This window comes from Sphaeramia orbicularis, chromosome 14, assembly GCF_902148855.1.
Source record: "Sphaeramia orbicularis chromosome 14, fSphaOr1.1, whole genome shotgun sequence".
NCBI lineage: Eukaryota > Metazoa > Chordata > Actinopteri > Kurtiformes > Apogonidae > Sphaeramia > Sphaeramia orbicularis.
Genome location: NC_043970.1, coordinates 43355367 through 43376143, shown reverse-complemented (window position 1 = coordinate 43376143; position 20777 = coordinate 43355367). Strand labels below are relative to the sequence as shown.

General features: G+C 39.4%; 1 protein-coding gene across 5 annotated transcripts in view; it reads left to right on the top strand.

Annotated features, from left to right (window-relative positions):
• mtmr4 (myotubularin related protein 4) overlaps positions 1-20777 on the top strand; it is a 63200-nt gene that overhangs the window by 8336 nt on the left and 34087 nt on the right. For 2 of the 5 annotated variants that reach the window (XM_030153195.1, XM_030153196.1), the window contains exon 2: positions 490-604. In XM_030153195.1, the coding sequence (XP_030009055.1) occupies positions 602-604 (3 nt within the window). In that variant the 5' untranslated portion in view covers positions 490-601. Of the gene's footprint in view, positions 1-489; positions 605-13536; positions 13720-20777 lie in introns of those variants that run through there. The other 3 variants (XM_030153198.1, XM_030153197.1, XM_030153194.1) reach the window with 2 other exon arrangements.

The window sequence follows — 20777 nt, the reverse complement described above, 5'->3', positions numbered from 1 at the left end:
TTCAGACTGACTGGCTAGTCTTGGGTCGTGGCTGATTACGTGTAAATCAGCCAATTTCCAAGCATGGCCGATTAATCAGTGCAAGTCTAATTTGGATAAAAAGATAGTAAAACTCAATGTGTTTTACTTTCTACTAATGTTAAAGGTCATTTATTTTAAGGCTAAGATGCATAAAAAACAAAAACACAAAGAAAACTTCCATGTAAATATGTTCAAAGTTCAATTTTACAGTTTTTTTTTTTTTCTTAACTAATTTAGCCCAAGGATCGCTTGTTTTCTGCCTTATTTCTTCCCATTTTCTGACAGTTTTCAGCCTGTTTTCTGCTGGTTTTCAGCCTGTTTTCAGCCTGTTTTTGTTCTGTTTTCAGTAAATTTTTTGGCCTGTTTTTAGCTGGTTTTCAGCGTGTCTTCAGTTTATTTTCTTCCTGTTTTCTGACAGTTTTGAGCCTGTTGTTGACAGTTGTGTGTTTTTGTGTTGTGCTTTTGCAGGAGCCACTGCTGACGAGCCCGGAATTGGGAGGAGAGGGAGGAATCTGACGAGGAGATCCTGCATCAGGACCGGATCAGGACCGGATCGAGCCCGGACAGCACTGGTGACAGCATGGTGAGTCAATCACACCTGTCCGGATTTAACTCTGGGTTTAACTCTGGGCCTGTGTCAGTGTTTCTTGGGTTGAAACAGACAGTTTTTTCTCACACAGGAAGTGACATCACATCCATGTGAACACATAGAACAGGCATTCCAACACTTGAACAGCCTCATCAACTGTTCAGACATCATATTTCTGATGCATTCGACCACACACAAGTTAAGGATCAACACTGTGATGTTTACTCTTCTACGTAACTGCGTTAACTCTAGTGAAGGAGTGAAATAATGTGGGAGGACTGATGAGAGTCTGCAGATGTAGGCTTTGGTGTGTGTGTGTAGTTCACAGAATGTGGGATTTTACAGTTTGTTGGTGAAGTTTGTCTGCAGTGGGAAGGACATAAGTCAAAGGGGTTATTCTGGGATGTTTCGCTTCGGTGTCTTCAACATCAACTTTGGACAAACTGGAAAACAAAAGAATAAAACTGAAACAAATGAGAGGAATTAAGTTAACAGCAGATGATGATGATGATGATGATGACAGGACGAATCATTGAGAAATCAAATCAAAGTGGAACCAAACTGAACCGGATCTGGACACGTTTCAGAGTTTCTGACGTGAAAACATTGACTGTGAACATGTTCTCCCGTTGACAAACACAACACAGTACGTTCTGTCTCTACTGGTTTTCCAAAAGCAATATTCCCACTCGTGTTTGGATGTAGCCATGCATACTGACCATGACATTTATCACACACAGTATGGGCACGTGTCTGTCCTGTGTTTAGTGTCTTCACACTGGTTGGACACATGTCTGTCCTGTGTTTAGTGTCTTCACACTGGTTGGACTGTGTAAATGTCACCTCGTCTTTCATTTCCTCATTCACCATCTGTTCGATGTAGATGAGTCTTTCTGTTCAACCTCCACCTCCAGGGTTGGGTTGAATCCATAGATGAGACTTAGGGGTGGGTGATTTTAAAAAACAAACAAAAAAAACAGAATCTTGATTTTTATCACGATTCTTTCAATTGATCTTTGAGACTAATTTGCATATCTGTAGCAGGTTATAGTCAGTGCTTCCATTCCCTCTTTCCACCGTTTGCTCCTCTTCTCATACAGAATGTCTTTACTAAATACTTTTTTTTTACAAAATACTTTTTTTTTACTAAATACTTTTTTTTTTTTACTAAATGCTTGTTGTGCAGTTGTTTTTAGGAAGCACTCGTCCGTTTGTCTGTCAGCCATGACTCCACTACACAACATAAAATCCACCTGACGCGGACGTGAACCACTCTGATGCATCTGTGGGTCTCATACAACTCCACCCACAGCCGTTGAATCCTCTATGGCTCCACCTACATCAGATTTAGACCGTTCCACCGTCTCTGCTTTGGCGGATCGTCCATATGTTCTAATCCTTCACCATCTAATATCATCATCCACAGCCCTAAACAGACTGAACTGAAAGTGTCACCAGCGGTCTTTAAAAACACACCTGACATGCCCTGAATGTACCGTCTGAAACCGGAATAATAACATTAAATAACAGTAGATAAGAGTATATAAGAGTATATAACAGTGTATATCAGTATATAACAGTGTATATCAGTATATAACAGTATATATCAGTATATATCAGTACATCTCAGTATGTATCAGCATATAACAGTATATATCAGTATATAACAGTATATATCAGTACATCTCAGTATGTATCGGTTTTATATCAGTATGTATCAGTATATATCAGTAAATATTAGTATATAACAGTATATATCAGTATATAACAGTATATATCAGTACATCTCAGTATGTATTGGTTTTATATCAGTATGTATCAGTATATATCAGTAAATATTAGTATATAACAGTATATATCAGTATATAACAGTATATATCAGTATATATCTGTATATATACTGATAGAAGTGATAGGTTTAGAAAACTACACCTTTATGTGTAAATAGAACCTTCCCAGGTGTTCTCAGGTGGACTCCAGGTCCAGTTGGATCTAAATCTGTCTCTCTTTGGTTCCAGTTTGTCTGATGAACACCAAGTAGCTTCCTTTTTTTGGATAAAACTGTGTTCTCCTTTGATTTCTAAACATTTTGCTGTTATGAAACATAATCTTAGATGTTTATACATAATACAATGAACATCAGTGTGATAAAAGTGAAACTAAATAGTCTTGAGTCTGTGTGTTCCTGTATATGTGGATTTGACCCCAGTGATGAAGTGAAAATGACCCTTAACAGTGTTTTTAGTGTTAGTTTGGTTCCTTCATGTGCTGAACCTCCGTCTTCATACCTCTAACCTTTACTGCAGTTGAATAAACTGTTTTTGGACTATAGTAAAGCTGATCTTTACCCGTCGGGTTCGAGCTGTGACATGTACGGAGGTCTGAGCTGCAAATTCTGTGGAACCATGGAAACAGGCGGCAGTTTGTCTGATCATGTACCAGTCCAAGTCCTGAGGCTTTTAATTCCGCTGAAGAAGAAGAAGAGTCTGACTGTTGTGTTCTGAACTGTGTAAAGTATGTATGGGTTTTATACAGCGGTGACCTCTGGATGTTCAATATAGGAGTAGAACCTTCTGGTTCAACCTGCGCATCTGTGAGAAAGTACAGTAGCTTTAACTGACTATAGTAGTTGTAGTATTAGTGTGTAGTAGTAGTATATAATAATAGTAGTAGTAGTAGTATAATTCCACCTTTTCTGGTTCTGGTTCTGGTTCTGGCTCTGGCTCCTCTTTTCCAGATTAAAACTCTTTCCTGCTTTAATAAACATGTCAGTATTTATTTTCTGGTTCAGGTTCTGGTTGTGGTTCTGGCTCCTCTTTTCCAGATTAAAACCCTTTCCTGCTTTAATAAACGTGTCAGTATTTATTTTCTGGTTCAGGTTCTGGTTGTGGTTCTGGCTCCTCTTTTCCAGATTAAAACCCTTTCCTGGTTTAATAAACGTGTCAGTATTTATTTTCTGGTTCTGGTTCTGGTTCTGGGTCCTCTTTTCCAGATTAAAACCCTTTCCTGCTTTAATAAACATGTCAGTATTTATTTTCTGGTTCAGGTTGTGGTTGTGGTTCTGGTTTAGGTTGTGGTTGTGGTTCTGGCTCCTCTTTTCCAGATTAAAACCCTTTCTTGGTTTAATAAACATGTCAGTATTTATTTTCTGGTTCAGGTTCTGGTTTTGGTTCTGGCTCCTCTTTTCCAGATTAAAACCCTTCCCTGCTTTAATAAACATGTCAGTATTTATTTTGTGGTTCATGTTCTGGTTGTGGTTCTGGGTCCTCTTTTCCAGATTAAAACCCTTCCCTGCTTTAATAAACATGACAGTATTTGCTCTTTAACAGTGAATCGTCTGTAAACTCAGCACAGACCAGATGAGTGTTGGATGTCAGGTCTTTTCTGGGACAGAAATAGGAAGTGTAACAGGAGGACGTGTGTCCTGCGTTCTGGTCAACTGGGTCCACAGAATGTCCCCGTGGCCCAACGCCCAGCCCCCAGCCCCTCTATGGGACACCCACCCACCCACCCACTGGATGATTAATTGGTGTCAGAGCTGATGGGTGAATAATGTGTCCTCTGAGGTGGACCGGGACCGAGGGGAAGACCAGGACCAGGACTGAGGGGTGGACCAGGACCGAGGGGGGACCAGGACCAGGACCAGGGCCCAGTGGCTCAGGGCCTCCTTCTTTTTTTCACCTTCTTTCTGGTATTTTTTTGTTTGTTTTCACTGTCTTTTTCTGCTTCTTTTTCGTCGTCTTTTTCGTCGTCTTTTTTGTCTTTTTTTGTCATCTTTTTTGTTTTTTCTGTCTTCTTCATCATTGTCTTCTTTTTACGGTGGATGGTATTGATCTTTATCCCCTTTATCATCTTTAAGTTTTCCTCCGTCACTTACTTTGTTTTGCTGTAGACTGGAGTACATCTAGAACTATAAGGGTTAGAGAAACTAAACCAGATCAAAGCCACATTTCCATAAAATGCAGAACCTTCTGGTCGTGTGATCAGAGGGTGGCGCTGTAGGCTGTGATGACATGACTTTAATCTGAGTCTGTTCCTGTTTTCAACTTAAATGTTTTTAATGGATGAGTATGGATTCAGTCTGTTTCAACCTTTTGGATCAGATGTGTTTAATGAGAATATTTCTGTCAAACAGCTGATCAGTCACATGACTTGAATGTTTACAGCGTCAGAATTTATTCAAAACATGGATGTGCATTTACTGTTGCACATGGGTGGAGGTGGTGGGGTGATCTGTCTAATCTACAGCTTCACCACTAGATGTCACCAATATCACACACTGAGGTGTTTCTGTTATGGTTGAGTTTAGAAAATATCATCATTTAGGTTAATTTATTTACTTTATTTTATGGGATTTTGTACAAAATGCACAAAACTTCAACCCATTTTTTTTAAATATAAATACGGGACATCAGAGCTACAGACAAGACGATCTCAAAGAAGAATAGATACGAAGTGATGTTCGATGCACCTCAGGCCCATCTTTAATTTTCTATTTTACCATACTTTCATACTTATTCATCAGTTAATTCAAGCAGCAGGTGAATGTTTAGACAGTGTGTGAGAAATCCAACAGTGAAAGAGTCTGTAATGAAGAACTGAAACTTACCCAGGACACAAAGTTTATACAAACTAAACTGAAATGATCAGTTATGCATGTTTCAGTCCAAACACTTGGACAGGTCTGTGTGATAGGATATGATGTACGACTGTAGAATAAAACACCACCGGTTTAAAGACACTCAAATTAACTCCACCTGGAACTTTTCCAGTGTAAGTATATAAATATGTAGATTACATATACACTTTCATATACATATACACATATATATACATGAATATATGCATACATTTACACACATACATATACACATGCATATATACATATACACTTGCATATATACATATACACATGCATATGCACAATGTTATGCAATGTCATGCATGTACACATATACACATACATTTACATATACATACACAAATACATATACACATAAACATACATATACATCTGCATGAATATGTTTGCATGTAAACATACATATAAACATGTACACTTGCATGTATATATTTGCATATACATATACTCATATATATACACACACACACACACACACATACACATGCATTTGCACAATGTTTGCACATTCTGCTCTGGTTTCTTACACTATGTACATATGAGAGTCAGATTTTTAGTATGTAGTCATTTTAATATTTATATTACATCTATTTTTGTAGGTTTGGCTAATTTTTAAGCACGACTGTGGACAGGTTTTTGGACATCAGTGTTCATACCATGAACATGAGACAAAGAATAATCTTGAACCTTTCACATTATTAAGAACATTGAACTGTATATAATAAAACACTGACAGGAACTGTTTGAGTTTATACTTGAGGCACATTTTGCTGATTATATTTGCAGAATGCAGAACTTTTAGTGGCATATTTTCATAGTGTGTTTTTATTCAGCCCAATCAGAGCGTCTGAAGGACTATAGTAAGTTATAAACTGGATTCATCTGGATAAAACCGAGGATGTTTTAGTTACATGTTCGTCAGATATAATTCAGTCCATGGCTGCTGGTGTATCTTCTCTGTTCTCAGCTGCTGCTGTTGTTATTTTCTCAGGTGGGTTGTTCTATGTTTGTTCCAGCAGTTTGTTCCACAGGTAACCGGATCCGTCTAATCTGTCCTCGTGAGCCAGTGTTTAATTGCTTCCCAGCCTCCAGCTTTTCCACTAAACAAAACAGGAAGTATCGGGTTCGCAGTGTCGCCCACTCACGCTGCCGTACAGTTGGTCTGATAATGCCAGCATGGAAACCAGAACAATGGGGTTGCTTTACCTTGTCCTCCGTACCCATAATGCATTGTAAGGTTAGCTGTTGCACGGTACGTGGCCTTGGTGGGAATGGCGGTCATTTCTGAGTCTATGCTGGTGCTGTGTATGATGTCACCTGGTTACATAAAGGATTAAACCACCTGGACATGTCTGTGGTTTTGGAGGAGTTCACTGTCTCTGCATTAGACGCTGTCAGAGACGACTGCACTTGAACGCCTCAGGGCTTGGTCGGGGTTATTAATGGGTGGAACTCGGCACTAGGTGACCCTTCTCTGGTTCTGAGGTCTGGTGCACTGAGTTTTTGATAGTTTTGTTAGTGTTCAGAGACTGATGTCATAAAATTGCTATATGTAAAAAGGCTATATGTACGCATTTTTGACCTTTTGCATGTTTTTCAATGCCATTTGATCGTGTGTCAATTTACGCCAAGATCTCCAGTTCACATAACTATAACCATAACCATAACCCTCAGTGTGTGGTGTTTGACGCATCAATCCAGGTTGGACAGGGGGTTAATAACAGTGTGAACATACACATGGAAAGCTTATAATGCGTACTGAAAACACGCCAATTACAAGTGGCGTGTATATTTATATTTACTTGAGTCATGATATCATGTTGGAGTTCAAGTAACAGGATACTCATGTTTTAAAGGCTGATAACCTTTAGATGCATCCGTTTTTATGCAAATTCTGTACGAGTTTTGAAAACATCAAAGGAAAAGTGGCTCAGTGGCACATCAAAAACTGTTGTATGGCAGGTGTTGGTAAACTCTGCCTACTTTTTTTTGGAGGTTTGGTCTGTGCTGGTTAACTGGTTTATATAAGGTCCAGGTAGTGCTGGTTAACTGGTTTATATATGGTCCAGGTGGTGCTGGTTAACTGGTTTATATATGGTCCAAGTGGTGCAGGTTAACTGGTTTATATAGGGTCCAGGTGGTGCTGGTTAACTGGTTTATATATGGTCCAAGTGGTGCAGGTTAACTGGTTTATATATGGTCCAGGTGGTGCTGGTTAACTGGTTTATATAGGGTCCAGGTGGTGCTGATTAACTGGTTTATATATGGTCCAGGTGGTGCTGGTTAACTGGTTTATATATGGTCCAGGTAGTGCTGATTAACTGGTTTATATATGGTCCAGGTGGTGCTGGTTAACTGGTTTATATATGGTCCAGGTGGTGCTGGTTAACTGGTTTATATATGGTCCAGGTGGTGCAGGTTAACTGGTTTATATATGGTCCAGGTGGTGCTGATTAACTGGTTTATATATGGTCCAGGTAGTGCTGATTAACTGGTTTATATATGGTCCAGGTGGTGCTGGTTAACTGGTTTATATATGGTCCAGGTGGTGCTGGTAAACTGGTTTATATATGGTCCAGGTGGTGCTGGTAAACTGGTTTATATAGGGTCCAGGTGGTGCTGGTTAACTGGTTTATATGTAGTCCAGGTGGTGCAGGTTAACTGGTTTAGATAAGGTCCAGGTAGTGCTGTTTAACTGGTTTATATATGGTCCAGGTGGTGCTGGTTAACTGGTTTATATAGGGTCCAGGTGGTGCTGGTTAACTGTTTTATATAGGGTCCAGGTGGTGCTGGTTAACTGGTTTATATATGGTCCAGGTGGTGCTGGTTAACTGGTTTATATAGGGTCCAGGTGATGCTGGTTAACTGGTTTATATATGGTCCAGGTCTTGCTGCTTAACTGGTTTATATATGGTCCAGGTGGTGCAGGTTAACTGGTTTATATATGGTCCAGGTGGTGCAGGTTAACTGGTTTATATATGGTCCAGGTGGTGCTGATTAACTGGTTTATATATGGTCCAGGTAGTGCTGATTAACTGGTTTATATATGGTCCAGGTCTTGCTGGTTAACTGGTTTATATATGGTCCAGGTGGTGCAGGTTAACTGGTTTATATATGGTCCAGGTGGTGCTGATTAACTGGTTTATATAGGATCCAGGTGGTGCAGGTTAACTGGTTTATATATGGTCCAGGTGGTGCTGGTTAACTGGTTTATATATGGTCCAGGTGGTGCAGGTTAACAGGTTTATATATGGTCCAGGTGGTGCTGGTTAACAGGTTTATATATGGTCCAGGTGGTGCTGGTTAACTGGTTTATATATGGTCCAGGTGGTGCAGGTTAACTGGTTTATATGTGGTCCAGGTGGCGCTGCAGAACCAGAACCCATCAGGACTGACCCAGTTTCTAGTCTGAACCTTCATGTTGGTGCATTGAACTGGTTCCAGTAAACCTGTCTGGGTCCGTCCTACACTGTCCTCCTACTGTCTCCTCTCTCCTGTCTCCTGTCTCCTCTCTGCTGTCTCCTGTCTCCTTCTTGTCCTTCCTCTGCCTCTGAGCGTCTACTTGAGGTTCAGACTCTGCTTCACTGACTCGCTGCCCTCCTTTCCTAAAATAAACCCACACACAGGACGCCAAATGTGGCGCTGGCGTCGTGGCTGGTTTGGGTGGGGCTGGGAGGTGGAGGGAGGGAGGGGTTTCAGAGCCGCTGATCAGATGGCAAACAGACGCCATCGGAGAGTAGACCAACAGAGGAGCCGGGCACCTCGTGAGAACCAGAACTTAGACAAATCCAGCCAGAACCAGCACAGATCTGCATCTACATAAACACTGAGTCAGGGTTTGGGTTTATGTTGGATTCAACTTTTGCATGTTAATGAGGTGAAGGTGAACCAGACCTACTGTTCTAATGACGGTACAATTAAACTGAATTCACATATCAGGTTTTTTTTAGTTAATAGGATAGTTAATTAATTTGTATCCTGGGATTTTATATATGTTATGATTACTATTTACTTATTTAATTCCATATATTATTTAGTTATTACTAGTTTGTTTATTGTAATCTAGTACCTTCTAATGACAGTTGAGTGTTTTTTTCACTGCTGTTTTTATAGTTATTATTATTCATTACTTAGATACTGTTTATTATTGGTGCTGCTACTGGAACCTTAATTTCCCGAGGCTCTGTTTAAGGGGTTAATAAAGTTGAATGTAATGTAATGTAATTAGGGGTGTGTATTGGCAAGAATCTGGCAATACGATACAAATCAAAATACTAGGACCACAATATGATATATTGCAATATATCACAATACTGTTGAGGTGATATTTTTTGTTTTGCTTCTTTTTAAAAAAAAAAAAAAAAATTCCTGGAAAACTACCATCTGCCTCTCTCAGACAGTAAAAAGTGCTTTTAGGATGCTTTAACTAACCATCATTTAACAAATCAGTGTTATCAATTTAAAAAAAAATACATGTATGACCTGCAGGATCACAGTACTACTATTGTCATATACAAACAACAGAGCAAAATACCCATGTGAATATAGAAATAAAAGAGCAGCTCACAGGATTCCCAAAAATATAAACCAAAAAACAAAAATAAACCTCTGCCATGTCTGCATTTGAATAAAGACCTAAAAATACTGATACACATTTTTAATATTGATATAGTATCGTGGAATGAAATATCGTGAAATATCGTGGAAGCGATATTTTCTTACACTCCTAAATGTAATCTAATGTAATCTAGTCTAATGTAATCAAATGTAATCTATTCTAATCTGACCTAATATAATCTAGTCTAATGTAATCTAGTGTAATGTAATGCAATGAAATGTAATCTAATTAATCTAACCTAGTCCAATATAATCTAGTCTAATGTAATCTAGTGTAATGTAAAGAAATGTAATCTAATTCATCTAGTATATTGTAATTTACTGTAATGTAATGAAATGTAATCTAGTCTAGTCTAATCTAATCTAGTCTAATGTAATCTAATTAATCTAATCAAGTCTAATATAATCTAGTGTAATGTAACGTAATATAATATAATAAAATGTAATCTAATTAATCTAATCTAGTCTAATATAATCTAGTGTAATGTAATGAAATGTAATCTAATTAATCTAATCTAGTTTAGTCTAATCTAGTGTAATGTAATGAAATGAAATCTAATTAATCTAATCTAGTGTAATGTAATCTAGTGTAATATAATGAAATGTAAAATAATGAAATGTAATCTAGTCTAGTCTAATCTAGTCTAATGTAATCTAATTAATCTAATCTAATCTAATCTAATCTAATCTAATCTAATTATTCTATATTTTCAGTTTTGTTCCCAATAAAAGCAGACCTGACTCTAAATTTGGGTCTAAATCTCAGGATTAGATTTAACACCACTCACATTAACATCTGACAGATATGAGATGATTAATAATTAAATGAGACAAAGACGGATCAGCTACAGAATGATGTAAAATGTGGATTTTCAGTGTTTCAGTTAGAGCTGTTGAATTTACAGGTTGGCACATATGTTTGAGTTTCTTTTTTTAATGTTTTCAGTGATAAAATTAATTTAGAATTAATTTTGTGTAAAGCATTTTATTTTATAATTGTTTCATTTTATTTCATTCTCTTTTAATTGTTATTGTCATTACAACATTTTACTAGAGTATGTGAGTATTTTTGCGGGGGAACCTAAAATGCAGAAACCAAAACACTTCAGAAAATAACACCATATTATCCAGAACAGGAAGTGTGTTTTTGGGAAATAACCTTTAAAAAAGTGGGCGTTGGTTCATATTAATGGACTGCAGCTTTTATCTTAAACATATAATTATACACAAGTTCAAGATTATGCACAAATGCGTAATTCTATTTAGTTAACAACAAAATAATTATCACTATTAATATGATTATTGTTATTATTGACCATCAGACCAGGTAGTTTTATCAAGTTTATCCTTAAAGTAAAAATGACATTTCACTGTCCTGTTTGTCCACATATGAATAATCTCATTCACTGGGATTTTTTTCTAAATAGATAAAAGTAGATAAACTATCAGACACTGTGACACATAAAGGGTTAAACATATGTGCACTTTATTTCACTTTCTTTTTTTTTTTTTATAGCCCAGTTTAATAAATACTGAGTCGAAGCTGAATGTGTGATGTAGCCGCAGAGGTTCTGCTTGATTTGTGGAAAGTGTTTTCAGTCCATTTACTTAATGAAACCGTGTTCAGATACACGTCCACGTCCATACATCACATAACTGGTTTTTAACAGTGAGAACAGGATGTACAGTTTAGAGCTGCACAATATATAGTTTGAGCATCGTCATCGCAATGTACGTGTGCACTATAGTCACATTGCAGGTCCTACAATGTTGGAGGAAAATGAACTCAACATGTTTTTAACTAATTTCAAGGGTACCTGACACACGCAGCCATCCACCAATCAGAACCATTCTTAATCAGTTTGGAGTGAGTCGCTGGTAACAATCAAGGTTATTATTGTTAACGAAAACTAACGAAATGACGAAAACTAGAATTGAAAAACATTTTCATAAAATGAAATAAATAAAAACTATAATTAAAAGAAAAAAAATGATAACTAACTGAAACTGTTTTGTGTACTTCCAAAACTAACAAAAACGGATAAAAATTGTGGATAATGGAAAATATCAGATCTGTATCAGATTTAGGACCACATATGAAGGTGGTCTGGGTCAGATTTAGGACCCCATATGAAAGTGGTCCGGGTCAGATTTATGACCCCATATGAAAGCGGTCCGGGTCAGATTTAGGACCCCATATGAAAGCGGTCTGGGTCAGATTTAGGACCGCATATGAAAGTGATCTGGGTCAGAGGTCAGATTTAGGACCACATATGAAAGCGGTCCAGGTCAGATTTAGGACCGCATATGAAAGCGGTCCGGGACAGATTTAGAACCTCATATAAAAGTGGTCCGGGTCAGATTTAGGACCACATATGAAAGTGGTCTGGGTCAGATTTAGGACCATATATGAAAGTGGTCTGGGTCAGATTTAGGACCACATATGAAAGTGGTCTGGGTCAGATCAGATCCAGGTCACATATGGACCCATTTACCTGCATCTTAACGGAGCCTCATTGATCCATATGAGGAGCATCACACTGGACATGTGACTGGACTTTTGATCATAGTTCACTTCATCCACATCTTTAAAACTCATCCTGATGAAGTGGTCTTTACTGTTGACCCCCCCATCCCCCCTCCCCCTGTCAGTGCTGCAGTGCTCATCCATACTGCTCTACTACATGTTACATAATGTGTGGCTTCATGCAGGCATCAGCTGAAGGCAGCGGCTGTCACGACTCCACCGGGGAGGACGTTGGGGTTAGGGGGGGAAGGGCTGTATCCCTCCCCTCCACCCCTCCTACCCCCCCACTCTGCTGTTGTACACTTCGCCCTTGTCTTATTATGTGAAGAAGCACAAGAAGGTTCTGTAAAAATAACTGTCCTGGTGTCGGACGCTGGCAAAAAGCCTCTCAGAGACAGAGGTGAGGGAGAATGAGCAGAATGCTGTGTCACTACTGTTCTCTGCAGAACCCCCCCCCCCCCCCCCACACACACACACACACACCTCTGCAACACCTCCCACTGTCAGTGCATTTGCCTGTGTTTGTGCAGCCTGATGCTGGGCCGGTCTCAGGTGCAGTCGGAGCATCCTCCAGAACACTGTGTGCTTTACCGCCTCGTTGCTGGGGGAGAAGCATATTTATGAGGAGATGTCGGTGAAGGGTGAACAAGGAGGGGTGGGGGGAGGGGAAAGAGGGAGTGGGAGGGGAGAGGGCGAGATATGGAGAGAAATGTGAGCACGTGAATGTGAGAACGGGAGGTTGATGCACACGCAGAGGGTGGAGCTTAGCATCCGGCAGTTCCCCGAGCCTCCCTGCCTCTCCGGTGTCTGTTTGGCGGAGCGACCCCCCCATCCCTGTCCCCATCCCTGTCTCCATCCTTTCCACCGCAGCTGAGAGGGCACATCTGCACTCGTCTCCTCGCTCTGCTCTTTTTGGTGCCTGTGTTTGTGGATCAGCTGATGTAAGCGGACCGGAGTGGGATTGTTCTTTTATGGACTGTCAGAGCTGCAACAGGAGCTGCCTTCAGACACCAGCCTGCTCTCTGGGAGCACTGGGGAGGGAGGGGGGGCCTGCTGGGGTGGGGGGGCTTTGAATGAGACCCGGACCCGGCGGCTGGCGTATACAAGCGGCACTTGGGAAGGCAGGGGGGCGGAGGGGTTCTGAGTCGTGGACGAGGTGTGGGGAGGCTCCAGCGCTGGCGGGGGAAGAATGGTGTTGCCGGCTCCTCGTGCTCCGGTCGTGCTGCTGCTCCATAGGCTGCCTGTCACTCAGCCACAGCCCTGCCCCCCCCCATCGACATGAGCCTCGCAGGGAGGGTGTCCTGCTCCATGCTCAACTGCTTTGTAAGTCCACAGCCTTTTATCACTGTGAGTCTGCTGCATTCGAACACCCTCCATCACTATCTTGCCTGCCTGCCAATCAGTGTGTGTGTGTGTATGGGGGGGTGGGTGTCGACACACGTGAGTGCTGCAGTTATTAAGTAACCGGTGTTGACTCCACATACAGATAATGACATTAGCCCAGTGTGTTGATGATGAGGATGTACTCTTTATGGCCCGTGCTGTCATGACTGGCCTCCACCTGGAGCTATTTTCTGATTGGCTGACGGGACAGCCAGGGCCTGCCACGAGGACGATGCGTACAGCGCGTGCAGGTTGTGCAGCCAGTGTTGCAGCATTAGAGCAGAGCGGCGTCCAAACTGCAGTCCCGGTATGTGGACGGACGGACAGATAGACGGACGTACAGTAGCTGCTTCTGTAGGTGTAAATAATGAGGGTTTAAACCAGTGTCTGGGCTTTAATCTCCCACTGGGGGGGGGGGGGGGGGGGGCAGGTTCACCTCTGAGCTGCACATCCACTATCAGCCTGAAAGTTACGCTTTAACCCATAAACACCCAGCAATACTTTATCAGCTCCTAAATGAATTTATTTTCTGTATCTAACCTTTCACTGTAACAAATATCCTGTAGAATTTACAGTAAATACCAAATAAAAAAGTTACCAGTTAACTGCTAATTACTGTAAATATAATTACAGTATGTAATTGGATACTTTTTACATATTTTTGCTGTATAGAAATTACAGCCATGTATTGTTTTATATTAGAATCAACCATTAATAGTATTTTAGTTTTTTTAGTTTTGGTTGCTCCAGTTCGGCTATAGCTATGCTAACAGTGCTAACGGTGCTAATGCCGCTACAGTAGCCCGGACTATTGGAGGCATTTCCAAACGGTGCATTCAGAGTCCCACACCCCGTATATTCCGTATGAGACACAAATAAGTTAAATAAAATAATGTGAAATACAGTCACACATACAAATATAGACACATTATTGTGACTAAAATAAGCTTTGAAGGTAATTATCAGACCACCTGTGATTGATTGTCTGTAAAAATCCAACAGACCAGTCCTGCAACGTGACCGCAAAATTACGTGGATGTTTTCCATAGAGCATCTGATTATGTCGTCGTTTTAAGTGACTTTTCTGCTCAGAAACCCCAGATTATTTAATAAATCATATTAAAATGTTCCCTGGGTTTTGTACAAACTGGGTCAGGGTTTTGTTTACTATAAACATAAGGCTCAAAGATTAGTCCATGTGTGGAATTATCATGATAAAGGTCAAATCATTATTACCTTCCAGTTTAACGGCTCATTTACCATCCAGAATGAAGGAAGTACACGGTTATTAGTACGAGTCAAAATACAACAGGAGACAAAAAGAAAACACTGGACTGAACAGAAGCACATGCATAAGCATAAACCCTAAACCCACACCTGTAGTTTCTGATAGATAAACATATACCCTAAACCAACACCTGTAGTTTCTGATAGATAAACATATACCCTCAACCCACACCTGTAGTTTCTGATACATAAACATATACCCTAAACCCGGACCTGTAGTTTCTGATATTGGAGTTGTGCATTTTTGTCATTTTAATTACTTTTTATGCATCTGAGTTCTTGTTTAATAAGATGAAAATGACATAAAAAAACTAGACCCCCCCCCCCCCCCCGATCACCACCAAAATTTAATCGTTTGTTCCTTGTGCCAGTATCAACATTTCCTGAAAATTTCATCAAAATCCTTCCACAACTTTTTGAGTTATCTTGCAAACAAACAGACAAGCAAACTGCGATGAAAACATAACCTCCTTGACGGGTAATTAGGTTAATTAAGCACAAGGTAATTAAGTTATTTATGGTTTTAAACTTGTCGTTCTGCTCAGAACAGAAAACAAAGTAAAACGACTACAAAACACAAAGAGATTTTGGAAGTGTTTTACCTGAGGATGTGAATCAAATATATATGATGATGATGATGATGCCTTAGTTTAACCCGCGTCTCTGAAAAACCCCAAACCTTTCATATTCTAAATTTCTCACAGTCCAGAACACAGGCTGGGAGTCCTGTTTCCTCCTGGCTCCTGGTATGAAAATATTTACATTTACAAACTATCCTTTAACAATAAAATGTGAATAACCTGAGCAAATATGAACAACCTGAAATGTCTGAAGAAAATTAAGCACAATTTTGACAATTTCTTCCTGTTACTAAGTGTTTAGTGTCTTTGTAGATCTGATAAGTAATGTACATGTGTAAATGATAAGTTAAGGTATAATATTGTTAAAATTGCACTTGTTTTTCTTAAGAAATTTCAGTTTTTTCAGGTTATTCACATCTTTTTTGTCTGGATAGTTTATAAAAGTAAGTATTTTTTATAATTTAATGGGTTTTTTTGCCCTAAAACAAAAACAAAAATTTGGAGTTGTCATTATTTATAGGTTATTATGTTATTATTTTACTGGTCCGGCCCACTGGAGATCAAATTGAGCTGAATGTGGCCCCTGAAAGAAAATGAGTTTGAGAGCTCTGATCTAGATGAATTCATTCATTTCATCTGATGAAAACAACTGATGACGGTGAAGTGACTGAATATGGTGGAATATATGATGAATTTCCACAACTGGGATTAGATAGCACTGGTGTCACTGGAGCTGTGTATCAGCAAGAATCTGTCAATACGATACAAATGTAGGATCACAATACGGTATATCACGATACTGTTAAGAAGGCGATTTGTTTTTGTTCCTTTTTAGAACATTATTTCCTGCAAAATTTGAATTACACCAGAAATATGCACAAATACTAAACAAATTTAGTTTTTGTCACAAAACTTTTCTCTGTAAAAACTTGAAGTGCAGGATTTGGATAAAGTTTACACATCTGTCGTCACCTGAACAAAAAACACACACAAATAAATAAATAAATAAATAAATAGAATTATGTTTTATGTCTGAAACAGTTTCAGGTCCTGCTCCCTGAATCATCCAACATAACATTATTTTTGTGTAATTCCAACTAAAGAACTGACATCTGTGTCTTTCACACAGTAAAAAGTGATTTTAGGCCGTTAGTTGTCACAAATTAAAGTGCAGAACAATAATGGGATATGTGGATCCGTGTATCATTGGTTCTTTTCATATTCAGCTGAGAATCCACAATTGGAAAATGAAAAAATGACTCATTATTTCATTATTCACGTACAAATGAAAAAAACAGTTGTTTTTCATTCTTTTGATTGTCCGCACAAATTAAAAATTGTAAATAATCAAATGGACCAAATGTGGGGTTTCATTTTGACATTTTTGATATCTGATTTGAAGTTCCTGACTTGTTGGTGTGTTGTTCTGGACAGTCGTGGGTTTGCTAGTATTCTGTCTAATGCATTCTGCAATAATGGAGAATTTGGGGTTATTCAGAGGCAGCAAATGTGTTACTGTGAAGGAAGACGACATGACAACTGAAAAACTGGTCCGGATCTTCCAGGTATTGTTGTTTTGTCTAATACAGTGGGTCCATGGGAGACAATCTAAGGAGAAGACACTTCACCGAACACACAAAGAATTCAGGAACTTGAGGGTCTCAAACCAAATCAGATATCAAAAATGTCAACATGAAAGCCCACATTTGGTCGATTTGATTATTTCCTTTTTTTAATTTGTGCGTACAATCGAAAGAATGAAAAAGAACTTGTTTTTTGATTTTTGATTTGTAAATGAATAATGAAATAAGGAGTCATTTTTTCGTTTTCCGATCATGGATTCTCAATTGAATATGAAAAGAACGAATGATACATGGATTTATGTGAATAAATGTTCCAAATGTAAGAAGAGGAGGAGGGAAACATGATGACTAGGGCTGTGTATTGGCAAGAATCCGGCAATACGATACAAATCACAATACTAGGAAGACGATACGATATATCACAATGTATCATGATACTGTTAAAAAGATAATTTTTTGTTTGTTTCTTTTTTTTTAAGATTATTTCCTGGAAGAATTGAATTATACCAGAAATATGTACAAATACTAAACACAGTTTTATTTGATCACAACAGGGTCTAATACTATATCACAAAATTTTTCTAAGTCTCCTAGTTTCCAAAGGAACTACCGTCTGCCTCTCAAACCGTAAAAAGTGCTTTTAGGATGCTTCAAATAATCATTATTTAATAAAACAGTATTAAATAATAATAAATAAGATATAAGATATAAACAATAAAGAAAAACAAAAATGAACCTCCGCCATATCTGCATTTGAATAAATACCTAAAAATATTGATACAGTACTTTTTAATATTGATGCAGTATTGTGAAATGAAATATCGCGAGAACCGATATTTTCTAACACCCCTAATGATGACTTTGATAAAGATATGAAATGTATCAGAAAGGCCTCATTTATAATAGGCACAACTAGATAAAAACAAAAACCCCTGGAACTGCTGGATCTGAAGCTGAACCCACTGTGGGACTGGTTCTGATGGACTTTAATTAAAGTCATTGTCTTCTCCCTCAGACCTGTCATCTGCTCAGACAGTGGTTCTTTTTCTGTCTGTTCGTTTTCTGGCTGATGCAGCTGATGTTCTGTTGTTCTTGGGCTGTGACAGGTCGTGCTTCTGCATTTCAGTATTTATGATGTGACTTCAGTCCGTCTGTGCTTCGCTGACTCTGTAGTCCTTCCCCCGTCATTCCGTCTATAATTTAGCGTCGTCGTGGTCGTCCGTTACCTGTGGGACAGCGGCTTCGTCAACCTTCAAACCAGCTGCTTCTGTCATCATCAGAGCTGTCGTGGTCAAACTGTGGAACAACAGCGGTTCTACTGTCCATCCATCAGCTGTGCGTCCGTCTGCAGTGTGTCGTCTGCACCAAATGGAGCTATAAAAAGCATAATTGGATTGGTTTAGATTTTTCCATGACTCAAATTCTATTATGTCTGCTAGCTAAATGAATCAAATGGAGCCAAAAGCTTTTTGGAGATGAGCTGTGGGCTGGTTCTGTCACTGGACCCTCCTCAGTACCTGTAACGGGTCGGGCTTCGGTTCCCGACAATAAAGTACAGACACCTGGTCCTGGTGGTCAAAGGTCAAAGTGGCAATGGGCCAAATGTGAGCCAGTGCATTAGAGCAGGGGGTTGGACTCATGTTGGTTCAGGGACCATTTCAGCCAATCTGACCGGAACTGGGCCGGACCAGTACAATAATTACCTATAAATGATGTCATTCATACATTCATTCATTCATTTTCTAAATCTGCTTTATCCTCACTAGTGTCACAAGTCAAATGATGTCAACTCCAAAGTTTTCTCTATGTTTTGAGTGAAAAATGTAAAATTACATGATGAAAATTAGTGATATCCCAGTCTGAAAGCGATTCGATACTGACTTTTTACAATGAAATTTTGATTTCAATTCAGAGTCATTATTTCTACGTTATTATTCTATTATTTTACTGTAGATCCCAGTTGGTCTGAATGTGGAACCTGAACTAAAACAACTATGACACCTTTGACTCTGAATAACTTTAGTATCATTTTTGCACTTTCCAGATCCATACTGTGGGACAAATTAGAACCTTTGGTGGGCTGGTTTTGGCCCACGGGCTATATGTTTACCACTGCTGTAGCTGCTCTGTGGACAGGTCCGTCCAGGTATTACATGGGGGGGGGGGGGGGGGGGGGGGGGGGGGGGGTTCTGCACCGTACATTAATGATGTGCAGATCAGTTGGATACTCGCAAAGATTTCTTTGTCCTATTTGTCAGATGGAAAAAGAGTTCATTCTTTTCCCTTTACATGTTTTAGCTACAACCTGTATCCTTCCTCAGAGTTACTTGTAGGTCTGGTCCAAAGAATGTCAGTTTGTTTGCAGGGCGGGTCAGGTCAAATAATTCCATAAAAGCCCCACGGGTTGAAAAAAACCGACTTGCTCCATAAAGTGAAAGTGAAACTTATAGACGTTTGACTAATTCTTCTGTTCCGCTGTTGTGCAGCTAATTTTCCTTTTCCCTACATTTGGAAACTTTAATTTGAGGGAGCCGGACGTTTGTTTAAATAAAACCAAAGAGACCAGAATGAGTCCTATTATAGAGAACTGCAGTGAAAGTCTGTGGGAGCCAGCATCTACTGGCCATCTGTGGTATCACACTGTGATTAAAGTATGACACAGGCTGGTTTTTGGGATTTGCTCAACTTTGCAGCCTCAGTTTGTATCGTATCTATAACGCAGGCGCAAAATATACAAAAACAAATACATGAAAAACAGGCTAAAAGTCTGTCTGATGTGTTCAGAGTCTGAGGACGCCTCTACATGAGCAGATACTTGTGATTTTCACCTATTTGAAGCCTTTTTCCAGTCAGTATGTGGTGGTTGTTGCTGTTTTAGTTTTTCAGATCACTGTTGTACATTTAGTAAAGCGTCAGATTCTGTCCAGCCTTCTTGACTTGTAAAATGATCTTTACATTGACCTTAAAAGTGTAAACGTGGGCCTGAATTGAACAGGATCATTGAGTGGGAATGAAAAGTCCCACGAGCCTTTGCAGAGGCAGTGGTGGTTGTAGTGTCTGGTAACTCGTAGAATTAAATTATTTTCCCTTTTTCTGAAAATATTGTAACAACAACAACAAATGTATTTATTCCTGTATGACTCATTGTCCTCCGTGTCCTTAATGTTTCTTATTGTCTTTCTTATTGTTGATGTGATTCCTTTCCATTCCTTTTTCTACCTGTTAAATGGAACTTGGTTTAGTTCAGATGGAGTCTGCATTCTGATTAAAGGCCTGCTCTCCGTGCTGTCGGAGACTGAAATGGGACTGATGATGTAGACGACAGCGCTCTATGAAATATTCATCCACAGGGAGAGAGGACGGGGATAAAAGAGGAAGGCTTCATCATCCTCCGCCGTCTCCCATCTTGACCCGTAAACGCCGGTCTGCACTGCACGCGCTCACTGCTCATAAGGCCTTATTTTGATGGTTTTTATGTGTTTCATTCGTCCTGTTCTCGTCATGTGTCCCCGTCTGCCGTCCTTTTCAGATTCTGGGTCGTTTTTCC